Source organism: Paramacrobiotus metropolitanus, unplaced genomic scaffold (assembly GCF_019649055.1).
Source record: "Paramacrobiotus metropolitanus isolate TYO unplaced genomic scaffold, Prichtersi_v1.0 Parri_scaffold0000020, whole genome shotgun sequence".
Classification (NCBI taxonomy): Eukaryota; Metazoa; Tardigrada; class Eutardigrada; order Parachela; family Macrobiotidae; genus Paramacrobiotus; species Paramacrobiotus metropolitanus.
Genome location: NW_026570240.1, coordinates 545,446 through 566,060, shown reverse-complemented (window position 1 = coordinate 566,060; position 20,615 = coordinate 545,446). Strand labels below are relative to the sequence as shown.

At 42.3% G+C, this 20,615-nt stretch overlaps 4 protein-coding genes across 6 annotated transcripts; 2 read left to right on the top strand and 2 right to left on the bottom strand.

The window, feature by feature from the left end:
• Positions 1–6: 6 nt before the first annotated feature.
• Positions 7–1,781, bottom strand: LOC129586125 (3-oxoacyl-[acyl-carrier-protein] reductase FabG-like). Its single transcript, XM_055479138.1, has 6 exons — positions 1,502–1,781; positions 1,383–1,435; positions 1,169–1,217; positions 802–1,070; positions 290–522; positions 7–145 (listed from the first exon to the last, which is right to left on the bottom strand). Exons 1-6 carry the CDS (start codon positions 1,647–1,649, stop codon positions 124–126), a joined length of 774 nt encoding a protein of 257 aa, XP_055335113.1. The 5' UTR covers positions 1,650–1,781; the 3' UTR covers positions 7–123.
• Positions 1,782–2,172: 391 nt separating this feature from the next.
• On the bottom strand, positions 2,173–6,317 carry LOC129586121 (activating signal cointegrator 1 complex subunit 2-like). Of its 3 annotated transcripts, none has more exons than XM_055479132.1 (11): positions 6,213–6,317; positions 5,597–5,727; positions 5,077–5,439; positions 4,559–4,759; positions 4,240–4,439; positions 3,767–4,166; positions 3,666–3,692; positions 3,446–3,595; positions 3,113–3,384; positions 2,867–3,046; positions 2,173–2,806 (listed from the first exon to the last, which is right to left on the bottom strand). In XM_055479132.1, exons 2-11 carry the CDS (start codon positions 5,717–5,719, stop codon positions 2,356–2,358), a joined length of 2,367 nt encoding a protein of 788 aa, XP_055335107.1. In that variant the 5' UTR covers positions 5,720–5,727; positions 6,213–6,317; the 3' UTR covers positions 2,173–2,355. The 3 variants fall into 3 exon arrangements, with proteins under 3 accessions (XP_055335107.1, XP_055335106.1, XP_055335104.1); XM_055479131.1 differs by having other exon boundaries at positions 6,162–6,284; XM_055479129.1 differs by having other exon boundaries at positions 5,597–5,753; positions 6,213–6,230.
• A 152-nt stretch (positions 6,318–6,469) lies between these two features.
• LOC129586122 (uncharacterized) lies at positions 6,470–8,402 on the top strand. The gene is made up of 3 exons (XM_055479133.1): positions 6,470–7,239; positions 7,384–7,838; positions 7,939–8,402. Exons 1-3 carry the CDS (start codon positions 6,519–6,521, stop codon positions 8,311–8,313), a joined length of 1,551 nt encoding a protein of 516 aa, XP_055335108.1. The 5' UTR covers positions 6,470–6,518; the 3' UTR covers positions 8,314–8,402.
• A 1,311-nt stretch (positions 8,403–9,713) lies between these two features.
• LOC129586350 (protein transport protein Sec31A-like) lies at positions 9,714–19,993 on the top strand. The gene is made up of 23 exons (XM_055479532.1): positions 9,714–10,137; positions 10,273–10,564; positions 10,951–11,184; positions 11,289–11,431; positions 11,782–11,890; positions 12,051–12,212; positions 12,273–12,398; positions 12,467–12,670; positions 12,765–12,845; positions 12,937–13,054; positions 13,113–13,430; positions 13,498–13,814; positions 13,876–14,182; positions 14,255–14,772; positions 14,879–15,022; positions 15,112–15,358; positions 17,395–17,733; positions 18,034–18,155; positions 18,515–18,670; positions 18,730–18,807; positions 18,896–19,000; positions 19,150–19,227; positions 19,409–19,993. The coding sequence occupies exons 1-23, from the start codon at positions 10,025–10,027 to the stop codon at positions 19,730–19,732; spliced, it is 4,635 nt and encodes a 1,544-aa protein (XP_055335507.1). The 5' UTR covers positions 9,714–10,024; the 3' UTR covers positions 19,733–19,993.
• Positions 19,994–20,615: the final 622 nt, after the last annotated feature.

Genomic DNA, 20,615 nt, shown 5'->3' with positions numbered 1-20,615 from the left:
ACAATTGTCGGAAGACGAATAAAAACCAGAATAAAATAATTTAATCCCGTACACTAACGCACTCAACGGACGTTTGCTGCACGACGTGCAAACAGATGAGTCCACGTCCCATTTAGCCTGGGTTCAGCGAGGACACATAGCATGCCTACAATGAGTCAGTTAGTGAGTAAACGGTTTGTCATCGACCAGCGAAGGTACGGCACAGCGGGATACACACCGCAGTGCAGAACGTAGCAGCTTAGTAGGCATGCCAAAATTGTTTGTTTGGCTGCCGAAAAAATCGATTTACCTGCCACCGTCGACAGGAACACTGGCTCCGGTGATGTAGGACGCGGCATCCGATGCCAGGAATGCAATAACGTTAGCGACTTCATCCGGCGTTCCAGGCCGGCCAAGCGCATGGGTAGTCCGACTGCGCTCCACAAAGGCCTTATATGCCTCTTCATCCATCCCAGCCCGTTTATGCAGTCCGGTTACTGTCACTCCGGGGTTTACGGAGTTAACTCGGACTTGCTTAGGTGCCTGCAAATTTCACGCAAAAGACCATAAAACTTACTGCACCGAAACAAAAGATTATTATCACATAGAGAAGTATAGAAAAGCTGCAAAGCAAAGCTGTTCGATTCAGTTACCGGTGGTAAGCAACGAAAGCTACGTATCGTGCAAACTAAAAAAACAGAAAGTATTAAGTTCAAAACGACAAGTTTCCTCAAAAACGGATTGCGCTAGAAAAGAATAATTAATGTCGGAAGAAAAAGAAAAACTTTCGTGAAAAAACGAAATCTTTTGTACTCCACTCACCAATTCCAAGGCGACACATCTGGTCAACTGATCCACAGCACTTTTAGAGAGATTGTATGCCAGAACTCCCGGGAATGATCGGATACCGTTGACGCTGCTGACATTGACGATGCATCCTTTGGATGTGATCAGATGCGGAACGCACAGCATAGTTAGCTGATAAATGCTTCTAACGTTAGTGTTCATCACTCGGTCGTACTGTTCCAGGGAAGTATTCTCAATCGTGCCTGTTTCCAGGATCCCGGCGTTGTTGACCAGTATGTCTAGTGCTGATAAAACAACCATTTTATTATAATATTATCTAGCAAATTGCAGAACGTTTTGTCATTAGCCCAGGTCAACAGTAGCACGAAAAAGCCATACATACTTCCATATTTTTCCAAAGTTTTCTTAACGATATTTTCTACATCCGATTCCTGCATGCGAGAAAGCTTGTCAATGCAAAAAAATTAAAACGTACACAATAAACGCGAATATGCAAGCAATACTGATTTTCCAGCTCTGCGAAATCTAACGCCAATTTCCGTCACAGAACATTGAAACCAGGAACGTGAGCACAAGCTCACATTCCAAAAACGTACTTTGTTCAGCTCCCCACACACTGTAAAAGGAACTTCTCCCGAAGCCGCGGCGCCTGCAGACAATTAAAATAGTAATTTTGCGTTGAAACGTACCCGTTTTTAACGAATCTGAATCTTACACTCTTGCGCTATTTTCTCCAAGTTTGCTTGGTTGCGACCCGTTAGGCTAAGTTTGGCCCCCAATTTAGCAAATAGTACCGAAGTTGCTGCTCCAATACCAGAACTTGCTCCCGTTATCAAGGCAACTTTACCGCTTAACTGGGCCATTTCAATATAAAACTAACAAATCCTGCAACAAATGCTGCCACAAGAGGGATTCAAAATTTTTAAAATACAGGACGAACAAAAATGCAGAATTTGTAGCTCAGTGCAGTCTGGACTGCAATAGCAACGAACCACATCCGTCATAACAGGCGGTAAATTTAATGACGTCACGGTTGTAAACCTAATCAGCTGTTTTGCTGGCCATATGGTTTGAAGTTTGGAAGTTTATAGACAGTTTACGGTACGTACTTATACAGTACTTACTTTACTCTAATCCATAAAATAACAACAATTTTTTTCGATGCCCTAGAGCAACTAGAGCAACCTGCGTAAAACCTGTCGGCTGCCTGATGCATTTGCTTGCTGGAGTTTTCCATTCGATGTGAGGACGTCAGGCGGTTATAGTGCATTGTATAACAGTACTTTAAGTCTTACGAGTAGTACATTTTTAGTGTTTAAAGAAACTTTGTAATCTTGATCTCATGATTCTTATCATAATATCATTCAAAATACAAATATACGCAAATTGACGAGATGCAAGGTTTTACTTAAAATTCTGACAATTTTGTTTTTCCAATCATTCGCAGTATTAATCAAAAGCTCACACCTTAAAAGCACCGAACACATACGCACCGGTTGAAAGGTCTTCATATTCCAGCGGTCAAAAGCATGTCGAATCAATCATACAATATGTAAAAATTTAGCTATATTAGTACATTCCTTGACTTCTTTTCCATTGACCTCTGCCTTTTCGATTATGGTTAGCGTAATGGGCTTTATTCTGTTCTTTATTTTTCTGCACCTGTTGCTCGCTGTTTCCGCGAGGAGCATTTCCGGGGCCGGCATTTCGTCTGTTTGTTTGGGCTTCGAAATTCTGCGCCATCTGAGCTACCCAGACATCATTCAACTGAGCGGCTCTCGCCTGTCTTGCCTCCGCAGACATTTCGGGTGCGGGCTCCTCATCGTGCTGCACCCTCTGATTCCCCCTTGGTGCTCGTGGTGGTCGGCCTCGACCGCGGAAATTACCTTGACCACGAGCTCCTTGCGGGTCACCACGATTTGAAATTTGCCGTTGTTGTGGACGCATACCTTGAGGGACATTTTTTCTTTGAGCGGGAGTGGCTTCATCCTCTGACACTTCTTCGGAACTATCTTTGTCTCTGAGAAAGCGCAAAAAGTAAAAAAATATCACATTAACACTGATAAAAGCCGGCTCATACTTTCCCATTCGCTTCAGTTCATTTTCAACAAGATCAATCCGATCGTTCAAGCGCATCACATCATCAGCTTCGATATCATCGTACGTATCGTCGTATTCATCGTCATAAACTCTGGCCATGGCAATAGTAATCGCTTTCGTATCATCCGGCACCCCACCTTCTTCAATTTCTTCGTACGAACTAATAAATGAGAACACCAAGTTTGATACTCGTAATGCTGTAGTGCATGTTAAGTTACAATCGTACTCTCGTTTGCCATAATAAACCTTCTCAATGAAATTTCCCGGATTAACCACTCCACTTCTTGTGCCCTGTAGATTTGGCATGTTGCCAAAAGGAGCGGCTGATGTTGCAGACGTTGTAGCACCTTTTGACGATCCTGAAGGCTTAAGTATCGGAACAGATGGTTCGCTGGACGTAACATCAGCTATATGTTCAGAAAGACTGACTGGAACGTCCCCGCTCAGAATCGCATCAACAGCTTTATCCTTATCCATGTTGAAATGTTTCAAGCATGCCTGCAAAGAGAACACTGTGAACCCAAACTAAGGAAGTTAAAAATATTGTCAGTCTAGTCACCTTAACGTAATTTATGTTGCTATCGCCCAGTAACCCCATAATTTCTTGAGCCGCGGTTTCCAAATGGTCATCGTTCACTGAGAAGCTGACCGCTTTCTGGGTTAGGGCATCCAACGGGGGCTTTGTTTTTAGTGGAACACTTTCTTTTCGCTAAAAAATAAAATTTACGCTTACAGTTAATAATATGCACACGTCAGTGCAACATAACACTGCTTCGCACCTGTTGCTTGCCACTTTCCGCATAATCCTAGAAAATCGGCGGGTTAATGCACTAAGGGGAAAACTAAAATATCAAACCTGTTCATGCAATTTTTTTCTTACCCATTGCAACTTTTCACTGTGAAATGCTTCCTTGACGTAATGTGCAAGGCGATCCAAAACAGATTCGTCAAGCTTTCCAGAGCTTTTCGCTTTGCTAACATCCACACCAATGGGCGTCCATTTTTCGTACAGAATTGCAAAGCGTTTGTTTTGCGGTATGACATCGAACAATATTGCCCAAGCTTTTTGCATATCCTGGGGGACGACAGGATCGGATACCAAACCTAACAACTCCAACTGGCGGAAGACATCCACAATGGCGAATTCAATCAACATGCCCTGGCGGTGAGCCTTTCTGAGGGAATCCAATTCAACCGCAATATGAGAAGCACTATCGTTCAGTCTATTGCAAATTTCTTTATTGATATTCCAGATAACGGTATTTCCCAGTTGAATGAGTCTGATCAAACACGCAAACAATCAGCGTAACAGACATTTTTACAGTACACACAATAAAACTTGTAAGATATTACCTAGCCGCCAGTTTAGCATCTCGTATGGCCGCAATAATATCCGTGTTGCCAGCAACCGCTCTAACAAAGCGCTGTAGGGAACAGGTGATATCGCAAATGTAACCATTGGCCAAAACCAAATCTTCCGATGGGAAACCTTCCAGTGAGGGTACCGACATTTCATCCGTGCCACAAAACTTTTCCTCCCATAAATGAAAAATCTAGAGCAAAATTTTTTTTAACAATACTCCTAAAAGCTAAATCTAACAAAAACGTGCCACGACGAAGCATTCAAAAAATGAAAGTTCTACAAAATGTAAGCACAAAACTGTAATTTTACCGTATCGCCTAAATCGCGGATTCCGTTTCGGATCTCCGTTAGAAGCCGCCGGTATTCTTTGAAGCAGACAAACAGAATCTTTTTCAGGAACTCATGTCGCATACCTTCTTGTCCATACAGGGCACACATGTCAAACAGGAAAGGTAATTTGATAAATTTCTGCAGGAAGGCAGCATGTCTTTTCGGAGAAATATGTTCGTGCTGCAACGTTAAAACCATCCTATTAATAACACTGAATTAGATTTTTTAATGTTTAAGTAACAATAAATTAATTTATCTCTCTATGCTTTGAAAACCACGAAATTTTATATGCCATAAAAGAATTTATCTAGGCTTTCCAATCCAATACACTAAGCATTTACTCGTACAATACATTAGTATTAAAAAATACTTCAAAATACCTCCCCAATAATTTCTTAGTAAAATCTAAAAACTTAACTAATGCAGTAGGTCCCTAACGGTCATTAATGCGTGCATACAGCGCCGAGTGCGAACAAATGCGAACCAAACACGCCTACCTTCGTTCGACGATTGCAACAAAGCGTCAAAACGCAAATAAATACCAATCCCGAGATACGCGAATGAAGTGATAAATCGTCCTTACTCATGGCTACCAAATCGAAAGAGCGGGTTCCGTGCATAAGAAACGACCGAAGAAAATGAAGCAGCTGATCCGATCGAAACAAGGCATGGCACCAAAACCGATCGTAGGTCATATTCAACAACTTCGTCAATTCGTCGCAATACACTCTAGCCGCGTCTCGCCAGGCATTCAAGAATTCTGTTGTCTTCTTGTCAGCAGAAGCTCCGGGTCCGCACAATACGGCCACAGGGTACGGCTGATACCGACACGAAAAACTTAAGACTATCCATCGTTCGTCCTGAAATCGGTAAATGCTTTCAAATTACTGTAAACTATTGTATCTGCAACCTGTAACTGCTGTAAGTCAGTAAGTTATTGTAAGTACATTAGTTATCTGCCCAGTGCACTGTGCACCACAGCAGAATATCTCCTGAACGGTTAGTTTTGCCACTTACAATCACCGGAGTTCTCTGAAGGACACCTTTATGATCAAGAATCGTCAGCATTTTTTCATCCACGGAAGCACCTTGCAGCTCCGAATCCTTTACATGGTAAAACATATGGTTGAGTTGATCCATGATCCTCCCTATTTTCCGGTTCCCAAATATCAGACTGGATATCCAATAGCAAGAACTTACTATAGGTAGAAGGACTGGGAACCGACTGTGCAACGGTCGACTACGTCATCACTGTCGCATACAGATTGCACTGCTGTGCTATTGCTTACAATTGATCCACAGATTTTCTTGTCCTTTTTAAAAGATATTCTCAGTTCCTTTCTCTTCTAAAGCTTTCTGATATTTTAAAAGATCATATTGAATTTAGAAACCCAAACATAAGGGGCTAGAAATAGAAGAGAAAAGAAATATTCTGAGAATACTGAGAAAAACCGTGAAAAACGCGCATCTGTCACCATGTCAGCCGCCCTCCCGTGTATGCGAGAGTGATGACGTCTAACGGTAGGTTACCAGTCCTCCTCACACTATAGTAAGTACTTGCCAATAGCCAATTTTAACACACCAAGTTTACCCAGCGCCTGTACAATCCGCCGACCTTTATCGGAATACTTACGGTATATCACTCCTTTTTATCAAACATTATTGGTAAACACTAAACACTAAACAAATCCTCCAAAAATCATCAATTTTAGCAATTTTTTTCATCACCATTCACGAAGTAGGTAACCACCGCCTCGAAAACCAATAGTCCTTTCTATTGAGCGAGCTGAGCAGACAGCTAGGTACTCTCGAGGTGGCGGGTGGATTTGCATTTCGCTATGTTAAATAATATTATGTTGCCTCAGATTTGAGAAGTGCATACAGCTTTACCTACTGGAGTTTTAAAATAAAAAATATAAAAGCAAAAGTTGCAAAACATATGAAAACTGAAAAGTGTCAGGTCTGTAGTGAAAGTTGTAAAAGAGTTCCATCTACTGTAAATAATATGACTTCGATCGAGGTAGATTTAGCATGTGTGATTTTGCGCCATAAGTTTGGTCAAACGGAAGCCGCGGTTGGAAGAGTGCTGTTGGAGAATGGAGAAATGTTGATCAGTGACATACATCGACGAGCAGGAAAAGTTCTCCCACGGGCTCGACTTTCTGAAAAACCGATTGAAAATATTTTGCACAAGTTTTATCAAAATGATCTCCTTGCATTCAATTCGTATCCGGAGTTATCAGAAGAGGAGCCATTTATCAGCATGGATCTGAACAGGATCTTCTACTTCATCATGGAACCGGCTCTTTGCCAAGCAGCTGAAGAAATACTGGGTGAGGCCGCTGCGCAAGTGCTGTCGGTCATTTTTGCGTTTGCTTCTGCTACGGCAGTGGACGTTATTAAAGAGCTGGAGAAATTAAAAGGAACTTCGGAGATGTGGATGGTGGAATTGCGCCTGTTAGTCCAGGCGCGAGCAGTCGTGGTTTTTGATCCGCTGAAGAAACCGAGCGATGAATTGTTTCGAATTGATCCTGATGCAGCTGCGCGTAAGCAGTCTTGGACTAGCTACGTGTTGAAACCCAATTATCACAGGCTCTTTGTGATTTTTTTGTTGCATCTCATGCGGAATCGATTGGAAAATGATTCAGCCGTTCATGCAGGTTTGTTACAGTAGAAGTTCTGCTGTTAGTAATAATGGTTCTGCTGTTAGATAGAACCAGATATCGAATCATGCATTTGATTTAAATGGTTAAGATTTTGTCATTTTTTATTTTTATAAACTGTAAGAGCATCAATATTTGCAGGTCGGGAAGTTTTCCTTGGGCTGTGTCGTGCAGCGATACTCAGTACGCCGCGAATAGAATTTTGCTGCGACGAGTCCTTTCAACCGGTTACAGGGGAGCTTGTGTTTAATTCCCTGCCTGACAATGTAAAAGACGGCTACGACCTGAGCAGTGTCGTGCAGAATCTCACCATGTTGGCCAGTCATAGCGATGGATTTCTTGGTGTTGCTGGAGAAACTGGTTTCGTTTTGAAAGGTGCCAGATTACTGGGTGTGTGGTCAGAACAGTTCCTTTATGACGTTTTGCGAGCAGAGCTACCCAAAGTTCAGTTGGCCAGAACGGTGATGCACTATCTGATAAGAAACCCAAAACCGTACGTACAGCTCAGAGCCTTGGAAAGCGAATTGTTTGCCCACACCAGTCAACTTCGGTTTGGTGTTAATGAATTGTGCCGACTGGGATATATTGACTTGATGGTGCGTTTGACTTAAATTTTAGTCACACTACTGGATCCAATACGTTGCTAAAGGCTCGTAACCGATAATAGCTTCGAGTTTGACGGAAGTTTAATTTTAGGGGACATCTCATGTTGCACAGTTCGAACCGGGGCGTACGGAACACTTCCTTTTTGTGGATCTTCCGCGGCTCTACCGACAGAAAATATTATATGAACAGTGCAAATCCCTGTTGCGGAATTTTCATTCGTTAAAAAGGTTCAAAGATATGGAATACGGTATTGAATCTGGGAATACTTCGCTGACACAAATGAACCACGAAGCAGCAAGACAGTTGCTGGATACGCATGCCAAAATGGAACTGGGATATTTGGATTGCTTCATATTTTCGGTTATTTACCTTCGGGCTACCCGTACAATACTGCAAGAGCAGATTAGCATAGAGGCAAACACTCTGGTGGAGTTTTATAACCGGAACAGCATTCCTGATGATTGAATACGTACACATCTGACTTTCTCTCGGAAAGTTGTTGAGTGTAAATTGTTGTCTGTTTTGAAATCTTTTATGAATAATAATAAAGCGTGCCGCGGAGTAATCACGGGATTATGCGGTTTAGAGCCTCTCAAATGTTAATTCCGCGAAAAATTTGTTAGGATTAATAAGTACTGAAATATGACGTACACCGAGTAGCCAAAAATCCAAAACTTTTGGTTTTCATCGTTAGTACTGCAGCATTCAGAGCTTGTCAAACTATCTGTGGAAATTTCTCCCACAATTCATTGAAATTCAAAGTAAACGTCGCAACTAGATTCTTATCATTTGTAAACAGACATGCTTCACTATTAACCAGAACCGCGTCGTTAGTGAAATTCAAAGAGCCGTTCAACAGAACTTCCTCGTCTATGACAACGAATTTATGGTGAAAAGTTCCCTTCCTTCTTCCAAATCCGTTTTTCTGTGCTGCGTTGGACCGTATTTCGACACCACACGCGATCATAAATTCCAAGACTTTTCTTGCACCCTCACAATTACAAGTGTTCCAGAAATCTACGATCACTCGAACGCGCACTCCATCCAAGACTTTTCCGATCAACAACCATGCAATCCGGTATTGCGTCAGTACTTGAACAGCCACGTCCAGGCTCTTTGTTGCTCCGCAGATGTAAGACTTTATCAGCTCCGCGCCAGTATTTTTGTGGCGAAGTTTGCACTGACGCAAACTGCAGTTTTCGTAGATTTCTTTGGATGGACAGGCAGGTGGAATGTCAGGGAAAAACGCGAAGTCCACAAAGGATTCCCGCTTTTTACATCTATATAAATATCAAAATTTGGTTACCGTATTTGTTACAGATACTTCGGAGGAATCAAATAAATTGTGTCGAAAGTGATTTTCATGGATCAGCTACCGCTGGAACGGAAAGGCGGAGAAAACGAAGCCGATTGCAGCACTAAAAGATACACAAATAAGGAAGGTACACATCGCTTCCTTAACACAAACTGGAGCCTCATCAGTACTAGACATATTGAACGTTCCGATGTCAAAGTTAGCTTTTGGTATACTTGATTTTATTCAACTGCGGAAGTACAGTAATTATCCAGCTTTCTAATTTATAATTTAATAAACGGTGTTAGCAATAAGAGCATAAGTTCAAAACAGATTCCAAATTTCCAATATACGTACGAGTTGTTCAATTTGTTCACAGCTTTTTCTGTTTCATACCACGCAGGATGCACTCCGTTCACCGTTGCCTGCTGCGGTTGTCTGGCAGCAGTGGTCAGCTTTTGTCGGAAACCCGGTTGACCACGTCAGTTCACTTCCGTGCACGCTTTGCGCAAGCGTGCACCCACACGCACACACCCGATGCCAATGAAATCAATCACGTCAAGAAATTTTTCAAAAGTTTATTCATATGGTTTTGTTGGGATTTATCGTTTATTCTTTCTCTGTTTTGCCAACTCACCAATTCGGTAAATTGGATTTTCTAGAGATTCTTAGGGTTTATTTTTGCTGTTTTTCTCTAAAAAGTGCTATCCGGCTGTGGGTCGCCCTTGTTGACTTCTGTCAGGGCTAAATTTGATACCAGGTTTTCGACAAAAATCATTCCTTACAGCGAGTTACAGGTGACTAAACATCGTGTCAGACTCCACGTCGAAGTTCCCGTTTTGATCGAGTGTTTAAAAGAGCACGTCCTCCAGTCCCGTGAAAATGCGGATTTCGGAGATCCACCATACGGCGAATGTTGCGTGGTCGCCAGTCAACCACACTGTAACCATGTTGGCATGTGGAACATCTGCTTCTCAAGTGGATGCCACGTTCAGGTGTGGTTATAGATATTACGGTATTATATATCTGCGCTGCCTAAAGGCTGCTAGGAACAACTCAGAATCGTTATAGGCGCGTTGTAGCAGGGTGTTAAAAATTTTATCTGGAAATATAATGAAAATTACTTGCAGCACGGCGGCCACACTGGATATTTTGGAAATCGGCGTCGGTAGCGACTCACTTGATGCTCCTGTGCGCGGCTCAATTGCGTGCGATCAGAGAATCTACAAACTGGTCTGGAGTCCCATCTCCCAGGTGGGAAGTCAAGCCTCCTCTGCAGGCGTCCTAGTGGCGGGTGTGGAGAACGGGATTGTTGCATATTCCGCGGACGCAATCTTAAAGCGGGACAGCGGCAACGCTGTCATTAAACAGATCAGCTGCCACACTGGCGCCGTCCACGCTCTGGATATTTCCCCCCTTTTGGTGAGACGAAATAGTAAAGCATAGCGTTTTTCGTTCCCGCTAAGCCGGTTCAGACATAGGTAACTGAAATTAGCATGTGTCGTCTGGTTGTGAAAGTATTTTACTTTACATCATAATAAACACTAACTTGGAATCGATTAAGTTTACACCTTTTATTTATTAGTGGAAGTATTAACTACATTTCGACAAAGACGTAAATAGACTTACGGCCTCCCTAAAAAATCATTACGCCTGTGCCACCGTTTGTTTCCATTTGAATTATAAGGATATTAAAAAAATTGACCGAGCGTTTCGGTCCCTTTCTCTGTTCTGAGCCATAAAATTTTTTGTTGAATTACCTCCTTTATACCCGTATTATTTCATTTATGCTTGTATGTTGAAATTAGCCTAATTTGATGGCAAGCGGTGCAATGGAATCGGAAGTTCTGATTTGGGATTTGAATACACTGCAAGAAGGCATTTCTGCCGGGCCCAAATCGTTTCCTATTGACGAAGTAAATGCAGTATCGTGGAATCGGAAAATCAACTATATTTTCGCGTCTGCATATTCTACCCGATGCGTGTTGTGGGATTTGCGGAAGCACGATTCGATTATAAAGCTCGGTGACCAGAATTCTCGTGTAAGCGCTATTTGAAATAGTTTGAATGCACGAAGTGTCCTTGTGCACTGTATTGCTACATGCACGTACAACCATATGGTTTATTGGGACACATATGGTTTTAGGTACGATACAAATCTCTCGACTGGAATCCTGAAATAGCCACACAACTCGCATTAGCGTCTGAAGACGACCATACGCCTGTCGTACAGATCTGGGATCTGCGAAATGCATCCTCTGCTGTGAAAACATTAGAAGGCCATCAGCGGTACGCTTACAAGTGCTAGTTCCGTAAAACTGGAAATGCTGCTTAAAATGTGCGCGTTCATGAAACGCGTTTCATTTAGATATAATTTTAACAGTGGGTTAAAGTTCCTGATTGGAGATAGGTTTTGGTATAACAGAAATTTATGTTGACTTAATTAATGATTCCTTACAGTATTAAAATTGCTGATTCCGGTGGGTGCTTTTACCCGTTCCAATTCGGCCATACGGATTAAAGTGTTTTTGCACTTTCTGCAGGGCTCTACTTGCTTTCTAAGTTTTAAGAAATTCAACAAGTCATGCATATTCTGTGCGGTATACTGCCTGTGTACATATTTCGGTCGTTCTCTTCAGTGGTATCTTGTCCGTGGCTTGGTGCCCTCATGATGCTGATCTTCTTTTGAGCACTGGAAAGGATGGGTGCGTCTACTGCTGGGATGTCAGTGAAGGCAGCAAAGGCGAGGTATTCATTCCTTAAGAAGAGTGTGCCCGTCCTTTGAAAATTGTGAAATACGCTGGTGGTGTTTCAATAAGCAGTTGAACTGCTGTCACTTTTGCGTAATCGTTCGAGTTTCGTGTGGGCAAGGTTGCCGTGTATGAACGACGCAAATTGTTTGTTTTAGATTGTGTATTCCCTGCCACAGACCAAGCAGTGGACTTTCGAAGTGGGGTGGTGTCCGAGAATTCCGTCCGTTTTCTCAGCTTCATCCAGCAATGCTGTCGGCGTTTACAGTGTTATTGGAGGTCCAGATGGCCACGCTGCAGCACCCGTTACACCCTCGAAGGTGCCGTGCGTTGTTTCTTCATTGCGAGTTTTGCAGTGTGTTAATGTGAGCTCAATATAGTTGGCCGATTCTTTTCCTGGTATGGATTTCGGACCTCTTACGACGGGCATGAAAGCGGACTCTGGATTTGAGGGCATTAAAAAAGCGCCAAAATGGTTGCGACGACCGGGATCTTTTGCATTTTCTGTACGTTTGATGAATCTCTTGCTGAGAAAATGTAGGTTTAATACTTAAAAGTCACTTTTTTGCTTTAGTTTGATGGGAAAATCATGAAAAGTTTTAGTGACGAAAACATCAGTATTTTGGAGCTGGACCGCCTTACAACATCGAGACATATTGTCCAACAAGGCAGTATCCTGGAGCAATACCTGATGCAAAATCAGCATAAAGAATATTGTGATGCTAAAATTTCCAGTGTCAAAAATCATCAGGAACGAGAGGAATGGAAATTTATCAAGGTACAGGATGGAGCAAAGTCCGATTGTTTCAAACGTTTTTGTAATGCGTATTAGGTGTATTGTTAAGCATTGCAGTTTTTTATTATCTTTGCAGTCACTGTTGGAGTCAGACCATCGGCAGACCGTTTTGAGTTTGTTGGGCTATGGACCCGAGAAGGAATCGCTTTTGAATGATGTGTGTTTATATTCAAGATGGATTTTACCGGAACATTATTTTATTGGTGCTCGATTTCAAATCTTTAACTCATAATGATTTGCGTTTGCAGACTGAAAGTTCCATGTCCAACGGAGAAAAACCTTCGGATGTGAATTTAAAAGAATCACCCGGCTCAGAAATCTTAAAGAAGCCAGTTGGATCGACATTCAAGATTTCAACCGGGAAAGGTGAAAAAATGAGCAGCATATGAAAAAGAACGGTTGTGACAAGATTCCACAATTTTAGACACTAATGGCAAAATCACTCGCGCCCTTTTAACTGGAAATGTACAGAAAGCTGCATCATTGTGCTTGGAACATGACCGTGAAGCGGAGGCTGTTATGCTGAGTTTAGTAGGCAGTACATCGTTTTTGCCAGAACTTTTTTGGAACATCCATGAAAAATATTTTGCATCTCACGGATCGGATCTATCTAGTCTGGTGTATGCACTTGTCAAAAAGGATTCTGAATTTCTGCTTCAGAAAGCTCGAATCGACAGCTGGAGAGAAATTATAGCGGCGTTAATTAATTATCTACCTAAAGAGGAGTTCCAGACGTTTGCCGGTAAGTTGATCATCGTTTGCATTTATGTGCCTCTGGAAAGCATTTTTATGTCCAATTGCTGTCTTAGATGCACTCGGTCAGCGTTTGGAAACTGAAGTTAATGGATTGCTGCTTAAACAGAGTATACTGTGCTACTTATGTTCTGGAAACATTGATAAAGCCGTTGAATTGTGGTTGCGCCAGGAACCGCTTTCTGCTGGGACTGCTGCCGAATTGCTGCATACCACTGCAGAAAAGGTTTTGATCGCCAGCGGCGGCTTTAGTCTTAATGGAACACGACCGTTTGGGCCGCATATTGATAAATTATTTCACGATTACGCGAACTACCTTGCTTCAGAAGGCGAAGCGGGGCTAGCCTTGCGCTTCTTGAGCAGGGATTCATCGGTATGTTGAGAAGAACCCAATATGGTTGATTGGAGAATTTTTAAGCTATTATGATTTACAGAGCACGCTGCTTCCATTAAAACACCATTTGTATATGGCACTGGGCCCGAGAGCGGCTTTACGAGAGACTGGAATGAAGCAGTCGCCTATGTCGACCGCCATAATGTCGTTGCGCCGACACACTAAGAGCGGAGGCACAGTTCTCTCCAACACGGCGCCGAATAAGTATGGACCGGGACCGGCGGCACCGTTCGCAAGTACTGGTTACCCTACCGCAGCACCGAACTTCATGAATCCCTCCGTTGTCGGGGTATCCTACACATCGCCACCATCAGCTATGGGTACAATGAATCCTCCTGCGGGCAATAGTATGTGATCTGTTGTACTGTAATTTCATTTCGGTGTATTGATAATTGAGTAATAGTTTCAACCGTTCTCAGCGCACGAGCAACAGTCTGCTTGGAATTTATACGACCACACCCACCGCTCTGCTGTTCCCGAGCCCCCACGACCATCCCGCCCCCAAGCTACACCGGCGCCACCGTTGTTCGCACCTGCAGCGGGAATGCCTCCGCTTTTACCTGCTAATTCGGGTTTGCATTCGTTTCCAACACAGTCCTATTTTTCCCCGAGTCAAGCGCAAAACTATCCTGGAACCCTGCCGCAGCAAGTTCAGCCAGGGCTGGAAAACGTTCCATTGATGCCTTCCTACCAGCATGTTAAAGCACCTGGTAGTTGGAACGACCCTCCCCCATTGTTATCTCGACGTGTGTCGCAAACACCTGCTAGCGCTGCGGTGAATCCAATATTTCAGCCATTGCCAGTAGTGCCTGGTCAGGAAGTACCACCTATACCGCAATATTCGTCACAGCCTAATGCTCCAGTACCTATCACGGGCTATGGCATTAGGCCGACTACCAATTTGATCCACCCTCCACCGGCTGCTATGACCACCAGTGTACGCTTTTTATAGCAGGGCTGGCGTTTTTAACTGATTTGATTGTTTCAAAATTGTCGGAAAATTCTGGTTGGCCTATTTTGTCTTCATTTTTGCGCTGTTGTAGGAGACTCCTTTTATTCCTGCTGAGCCAGAAAAGGAAGTTTCGACTGAAAAAGCTCCGATACCTGCTGAGCATGTGCCCATTGCGGATGGTTTCGCACAATTGTGGAACATATCAAGAGAAAAAGCCAGTTCGATGGGTGACGGGGTAATTAAAGGATCCGTAATAAATTAGAACTTTGGTTTTAATGTCGAACTCTTGCTTCGTTACTATGAGAGGATCTTCTCTCTTTCCAGCACACAGTAAGAAAACTGGATGATGTTTACAAGAAACTGGAATTATTGAATGATTCTTTTCGAGCGGGGAAATTATCTTCGAATACACTGATGGGACTCCATCAGATGGTCCAGTGCATCCAGATGGGAGATCTTGGACAGGCTGTAGCAGTACACGCGCATATAGCAACCGGTGCATCGTTTGTGGAGATTAGTTCTTTCATGCCTGCCCTTAAGATACTATTGCAGTTGGCACAGCGCTTTAATGGTTAAACGGGTGTCAGACCAAAGCGTACTTAGATACGTTCTTAGCAGCTTCGTGGGTCTTTTCGACTGTCCATAAATACTGCTTTATGTATTCGTTGTCGATGTTAAAAGTTTAGCTACTGATTTTTGTATTGGGTTTGGTTTCGGTGATTTGTTCCATGTTTTGTCCCTTGTGAGGTGCTAGTGATGCGATTTTTTAAGTTCGGCAAAATTTGTTTGGCGAATTGCAACAAGAGAGTTAAACTATTGCACGCTTTCTGCATCTGCAAAATTGTAAATCATACAACGTTCCTTTTCGTTCCACCTGAAAATAATGCGGATGGGAAGCGAAATATTAAACAACTTCCCCATGTCACATCGGACGACGTTATCGAAAAACGGTAAATATTTATGATTAATTTTTATTTATGACGAGCATTTCTTAGATTGTATACTTTAATCAGTATAACGACACAGTCACGGTAGGTCAGTTAATTTTAGGATTTAATTCTGTTCACATTGCCATATCACGGTGTACTTTTTACTGTGTGTGCTTCTGCATTTTACGGAAAAATAAAATTAATATTCCTGACCTAATTGATTCGTACTCGTAACATTTGTTGTAAGCACACTGGACGCCGCACCGGTGACAGCGGTCAATCAATGCATCTTTCGCACCTGGACGATCGATCCGGTAGTTTATGGCTCTACATGATAACGTGATATTTTACAAAGGCGAAATATATTTGATTTTAGCGTCACTTATTTGAAAGCAAGATTACTTAATGTACGAGTACAGTTGTACAGTTCAAGTAATTGCACTTCTCGTGGACGCTTCTATTCCACGTTGCCGTCAGTCAGTACAGTAACTGCTACGTCTGGGATAGCTTATTAAGTGTAACGCATGCTTTGTGGTTCATCCAGAAAAGAATCTGTATGCTACCTCTGTTTTGTCAGGAGATCAGGTGAAATACAAAGCGTTATTGATCTGCCATCAATTAAGTGTTGTATTTTCTCAACACCAGGTCAATGTCGAGAACAGTTTTGCGGAGCATGTTTCATAAAGTGATAAGAAATTGCGGTGCCCCATATATCAAGAACAGGTGCACCATATACACCAGTCAAATCTTCAAGGTACCATGCACATCGATCGATTGTGGGACAAAATAAAGATATCAAGTACAGTACTTCCTTTGGAGTGTATAAAATACTGTAAATGATATCCGCAACATTTCCTTGTTGCGTTTGAAACTGAAAGTAAGCTTAATGTGTTTTGTTCACAATCAGGAGTGTATTAGTAGTTATTCTTGCTTTAAAAAAGAGAGTCGACTTATGCAATAGCTCTGTACTCCCGCGTAATGGGATAAAGTAGTATCTCATTTCGCACACGCTTGGACAAAGTCATATGGCACTGCACTAGCTGTACAATACCATAAATTTTTTAGTTTTTGACTGCCGGATGCATTCCAACCATTCACTTCACCTGTACGAACACGTACGTGTACTGGCATTTACTGACCGTATGTGTTACATCCACATTTTTTTGATTTGCCGTATACACACCGCAGGACAAGAACAGGTTTCTCGACATGCTTCTTTACCTGCGTTGCAGTTTTTGATTTTCACTCATACTCTTATGATCAATAATAATGAGTGAGCGGCGGTGGGGATGTTTTCAGTTTCACGGGTAGGTACACTGTACATGTGTGCCATGACTGCTGATGCATAGAATATTCCACCGTATGTACCGTTTGCGCTACCTTGCAGCATTGAATGCGTGTATAAATATCCGCTTTTACACGGTGACGCAGTCCACAATTATTACGTTCGCGTACGGTAATAAATAATGATAGATCGCTCACCAAAGTTCGTTTTACTACCATATCTGCAAGAATATACAGCATCACGGTGTTGCAGCGCGTTGTTTGCTGTCAACATCACTCATGTTTGCTATGCGCAAGTCTCTGATTTAGCATCCTAGAACCCACACAGCGTGACCCAAGCGATTGCCACACTGTGTACGTCGGTGAAATCCCATATGCTGATATTGTGCTTCAGCGGATTTGTTTATCATGGATTCCCATCTGCAGCCGTCTGAACATTCTGTCACCGGAACCTGGGTGCGTTTCGAGGATCCGGACCGCAACAGGACGCCGGGGCTGACCGACAATGGGGCTGTTGACGCGTCGGGTGTCCAGATTAATTTGCCACGACCGCCGCGAAAATCCGATTATCCCCCTCCCGATGTTGTCAATCTCGCCACTTCCGCCTTGCCAACCGAATCGACTTCCCGCACCGTGCAAGAACTGCAGGATGTTAGCCGCGTACAGCAGATTCTGGATTTCAATGCCGCGTCAGATAATATCCACTTGTCGCCAGACACGACAATACAAATCGGTACGTAAGCAGTTTACCAAGTTGCGTGCTGTGTTTGGGTTGTCGTTGGCGTTGCAGGTCAGCTGTCTGTCGACTTTTCCCTTGCTCACTATGAAAAAATAAAAAAACTGGGTTGTAAACACATGTCAGCAAATCACCAATGGAAATTCTGATGCCTACTGTATTATGAAAAATAAAGAATGTGTTTATAAAGGAGACTGTAACAGAAAACAGCATTTTTGATTGCAATTTTTATGTTACTTATTATTTGTATTAACATTTCTGATATGCGAATACGTTGACGCGTTGATTGTTTTACAGATGAAGCTGAAAATGGTAAAGTGCTGACCACCCTGAAGGCTACCAACGAGAAATGGGAATGGGTCACTCCGCCCGTTTACCACCCGGAAATGGTTCCGCAGAAGGTCGTAAATGTGCTGCAGGTATGCATGGCCCACAGAGCGCTGGGCTGGATCCAGTTTACTGAAAAAGGCAGGAATGTTTCACCGTCAGCTATCTTATTAAAATACACGAAGCGTCCTGATGAATTTGTTCGTTGGCAGTTGCTCTTTGGAATAGTAATGTATGGTTACGTACCTTGGCATTTGGCATATACAATATTCATCGTCAGATTTATGGTATAACATAATAATGAATGTACGAATTTGATATTAATTTTACGCGAACTTCGATTCTGTTAATTTCAAGTAATGCATCTTGGTAACTTACTGTAGTATATCCAGTATTTGCAAAGGTTTTATTACGTCTCAGATTTTATTGCTGACAGTTTTCTTCTTAAAAGATTCCTTTGGAGGACTACGTTATGTGTCTGGACGTTCTAGTCACCAATTACCGCTTCCGAACCTATGTCATTCTGTATAAGCGAGTCATTGGGATATGGCTGTTCATCACCCTTGTGGTTTTACTGGCTCTGCTGTTTTCTGGACTTCGCGGACTTGTAAGCTATCGAAATTGATCGTTGTGTGCTCCAGGTTTATTACGGTAATTAATTTTCAGAGCCTGTTTGTAGCCGGTTTGTTGTGGTTAATATTTTCCGGCCTGGGCATGTGTCTTTGCCTATATGGAAAAAAGAAGGTATTTTAAGGATTTAGTTTGCTGCATTTTCATATTAAATTTTATGTTGCATTAACGAATCATTAATTTGTTGTGAAATATTTCACAGATGAATGACGGTCTGCGAACTGTGGTTGCCAATGCAAATAAATTTTTGAACAAGCAGAGGTTGATGATTGGAGTTGAAGACAGGGGGAAATTGTCGATGCATAAGGTACGATACAAGGTCAAGCGGGAATACTGGATGAAGTCAGGAAGACCTTTGCTTCCTGTTTATTCTCTGCTAGATCTATGGCATTAACCAGTCTGTACAAAGTAAAAAAGCAAATGCTTGCACCGTTGTGCATACAATTTTTACTTCAGGTGGTTGTGGTTATCTTGCATTATGACGTCCTTCCGTGCCTTGCCAGTATTGCGCATTTGCTGGAACAACTCAAACTGGTACGTTATATATATTACCAAAGAAAGTATCTATGTTTCTATTAAGTGACTTTTAAACAACTTTTTTCCCATCACATAAGCAAAAGTTGCAGACTTTTTTCAGATAAATAATAGAAAGGATAAAACGTAAAAATCGTCATACAGTTGATAAACATAACAAGTGCTTTCTTAAATATTTCAGAGTAGACCTAGTATTTACGATCCGACCTACAGTCGTGATTTTGGCGAACCTGATGCGCTGCCCATGGACAAAGCAGAGAAACTGATGCTGCACTGCGTCCAACCTTATGTGAAGGAGCTGGTTCGGAAGCGATTAATGTTCAGTAACACTAAAGTGGAAGATTTCGGCTTTGAAGACGTTACCGCACGACCGGAAGTTGTCGAAGGCGTCCCGACCACACCCAAGCATTGTCCACGCTCCTGGTGTTTGTGCCAATATGTCGACCACATGTATCTACGCCGGAAGCCACGTAAATGGTATCAGAAAGTCTGGAATGAAGATTAATTGCCTGTACCCCACAAATGCGTAACCGCCCACTTTTGCCAATTTTGTGTTTTTTGACCTTAGCCAAATATGCCCGTCCAGAGTTGTCTTTTGATTACAGTCGTTTTGCCCGCCATTTGGCAATTTGGTCCTATCTGATCTTTCCAGATATTTTAAAAACCGCATTTGAATGTTTGAAGTTTTATCAAGAATTAATATTGCATTACTGTAAAACGTTTGTTTGTACTTGTGTGCGCAAAGGGAATGAATTTTCTTGTGATTAATTTGTTGTTGCATAAACACCTTTGGCAATACAGTTCCCAGCTTTTAATAGAAGCATGATAGAGTTATTCTGTCAACCTGATACAGTACAGTAAATGTTTTTGGAAATACGAAAAGGTCATAATGTCACACAGTTTTCAGAAATAAAAGACTTCCTGCCACAAAAATGCCGGCAAAAATGAATTGTAGTCTTTGAGGTCTGTAATATGGCTGTAACTATTTTTTCATGCACGCTTGAGAAAGATTTGACATCAAACTATTCGATAGAGCAGTGTCCAATTTTAGATAAGTCGTGCATATATTGCGCTGAATGCAGGAAATTAATCTTTCTGGCCCAGTGTAAAATCATGATTTGGGTCAGCTGAACTGAGCAAGTTGATTCTCCCGGGACGCTTTGGCATCAGCGTTGAAATTAAACGAAAGCGACATATTTCCTAATCATCTGCTTTTGAAAGTGATCTGCACTTTCCGAACTGCAAATCTGCAGTGTTGGGATAGTACCGTCAAAGTCCGCATAAAATCGACGCGTCAGTGCATAACACGGCAAAAATCACACACTGGCAGCCGAGTGGCAATAAAATGGTAGCAGTGCAGTACACAAACTCCGATCCATCATTAGGGC

Excerpts from the sequence above, each read along its gene's own strand:
- LOC129586125 (XM_055479138.1), bottom strand. The coding sequence starts at position 1,649 with ATGGCCCAGTTAAGCGGTAAAGTTGCCTTGATAACGGGAGCAAGTTCT. Across the intron at positions 1,218-1,382 it reads TGTGTGGGGAGCTGAACAAA|GAATCGGATGTAGAAAATAT; the intron begins GTACGTTTTTGG and ends TCTCGCATGCAG. Across the intron at positions 146-289 it reads GTTCCTGTCGACGGTGGCAG|GCATGCTATGTGTCCTCGCT; the intron begins GTAAATCGATTT and ends GACTCATTGTAG.
- LOC129586121 (XM_055479132.1), bottom strand. The coding sequence starts at position 5,719 with ATGGATCAACTCAACCATATGTTTTACCATGTAAAGGATTCGGAGCTG. Across the intron at positions 4,167-4,239 it reads GATGCTAAACTGGCGGCTAG|ACTCATTCAACTGGGAAATA; the intron begins GTAATATCTTAC and ends GTGTTTGATCAG. Across the intron at positions 2,807-2,866 it reads GAACTGAAGCGAATGGGAAA|AGACAAAGATAGTTCCGAAG; the intron begins GTATGAGCCGGC and ends GCGCTTTCTCAG.
- LOC129586122 (XM_055479133.1), top strand. The coding sequence starts at position 6,519 with ATGAAAACTGAAAAGTGTCAGGTCTGTAGTGAAAGTTGTAAAAGAGTT. Across the intron at positions 7,240-7,383 it reads TGATTCAGCCGTTCATGCAG|GTCGGGAAGTTTTCCTTGGG; the intron begins GTTTGTTACAGT and ends CAATATTTGCAG. Across the intron at positions 7,839-7,938 it reads TGGGATATATTGACTTGATG|GGGACATCTCATGTTGCACA; the intron begins GTGCGTTTGACT and ends GTTTAATTTTAG.
- LOC129586350 (XM_055479532.1), top strand. The coding sequence starts at position 10,025 with ATGCGGATTTCGGAGATCCACCATACGGCGAATGTTGCGTGGTCGCCA. Across the intron at positions 11,432-11,781 it reads ACATTAGAAGGCCATCAGCG|TGGTATCTTGTCCGTGGCTT; the intron begins GTACGCTTACAA and ends CGTTCTCTTCAG. Across the intron at positions 12,846-12,936 it reads AGGAATCGCTTTTGAATGAT|ACTGAAAGTTCCATGTCCAA; the intron begins GTGTGTTTATAT and ends TTGCGTTTGCAG.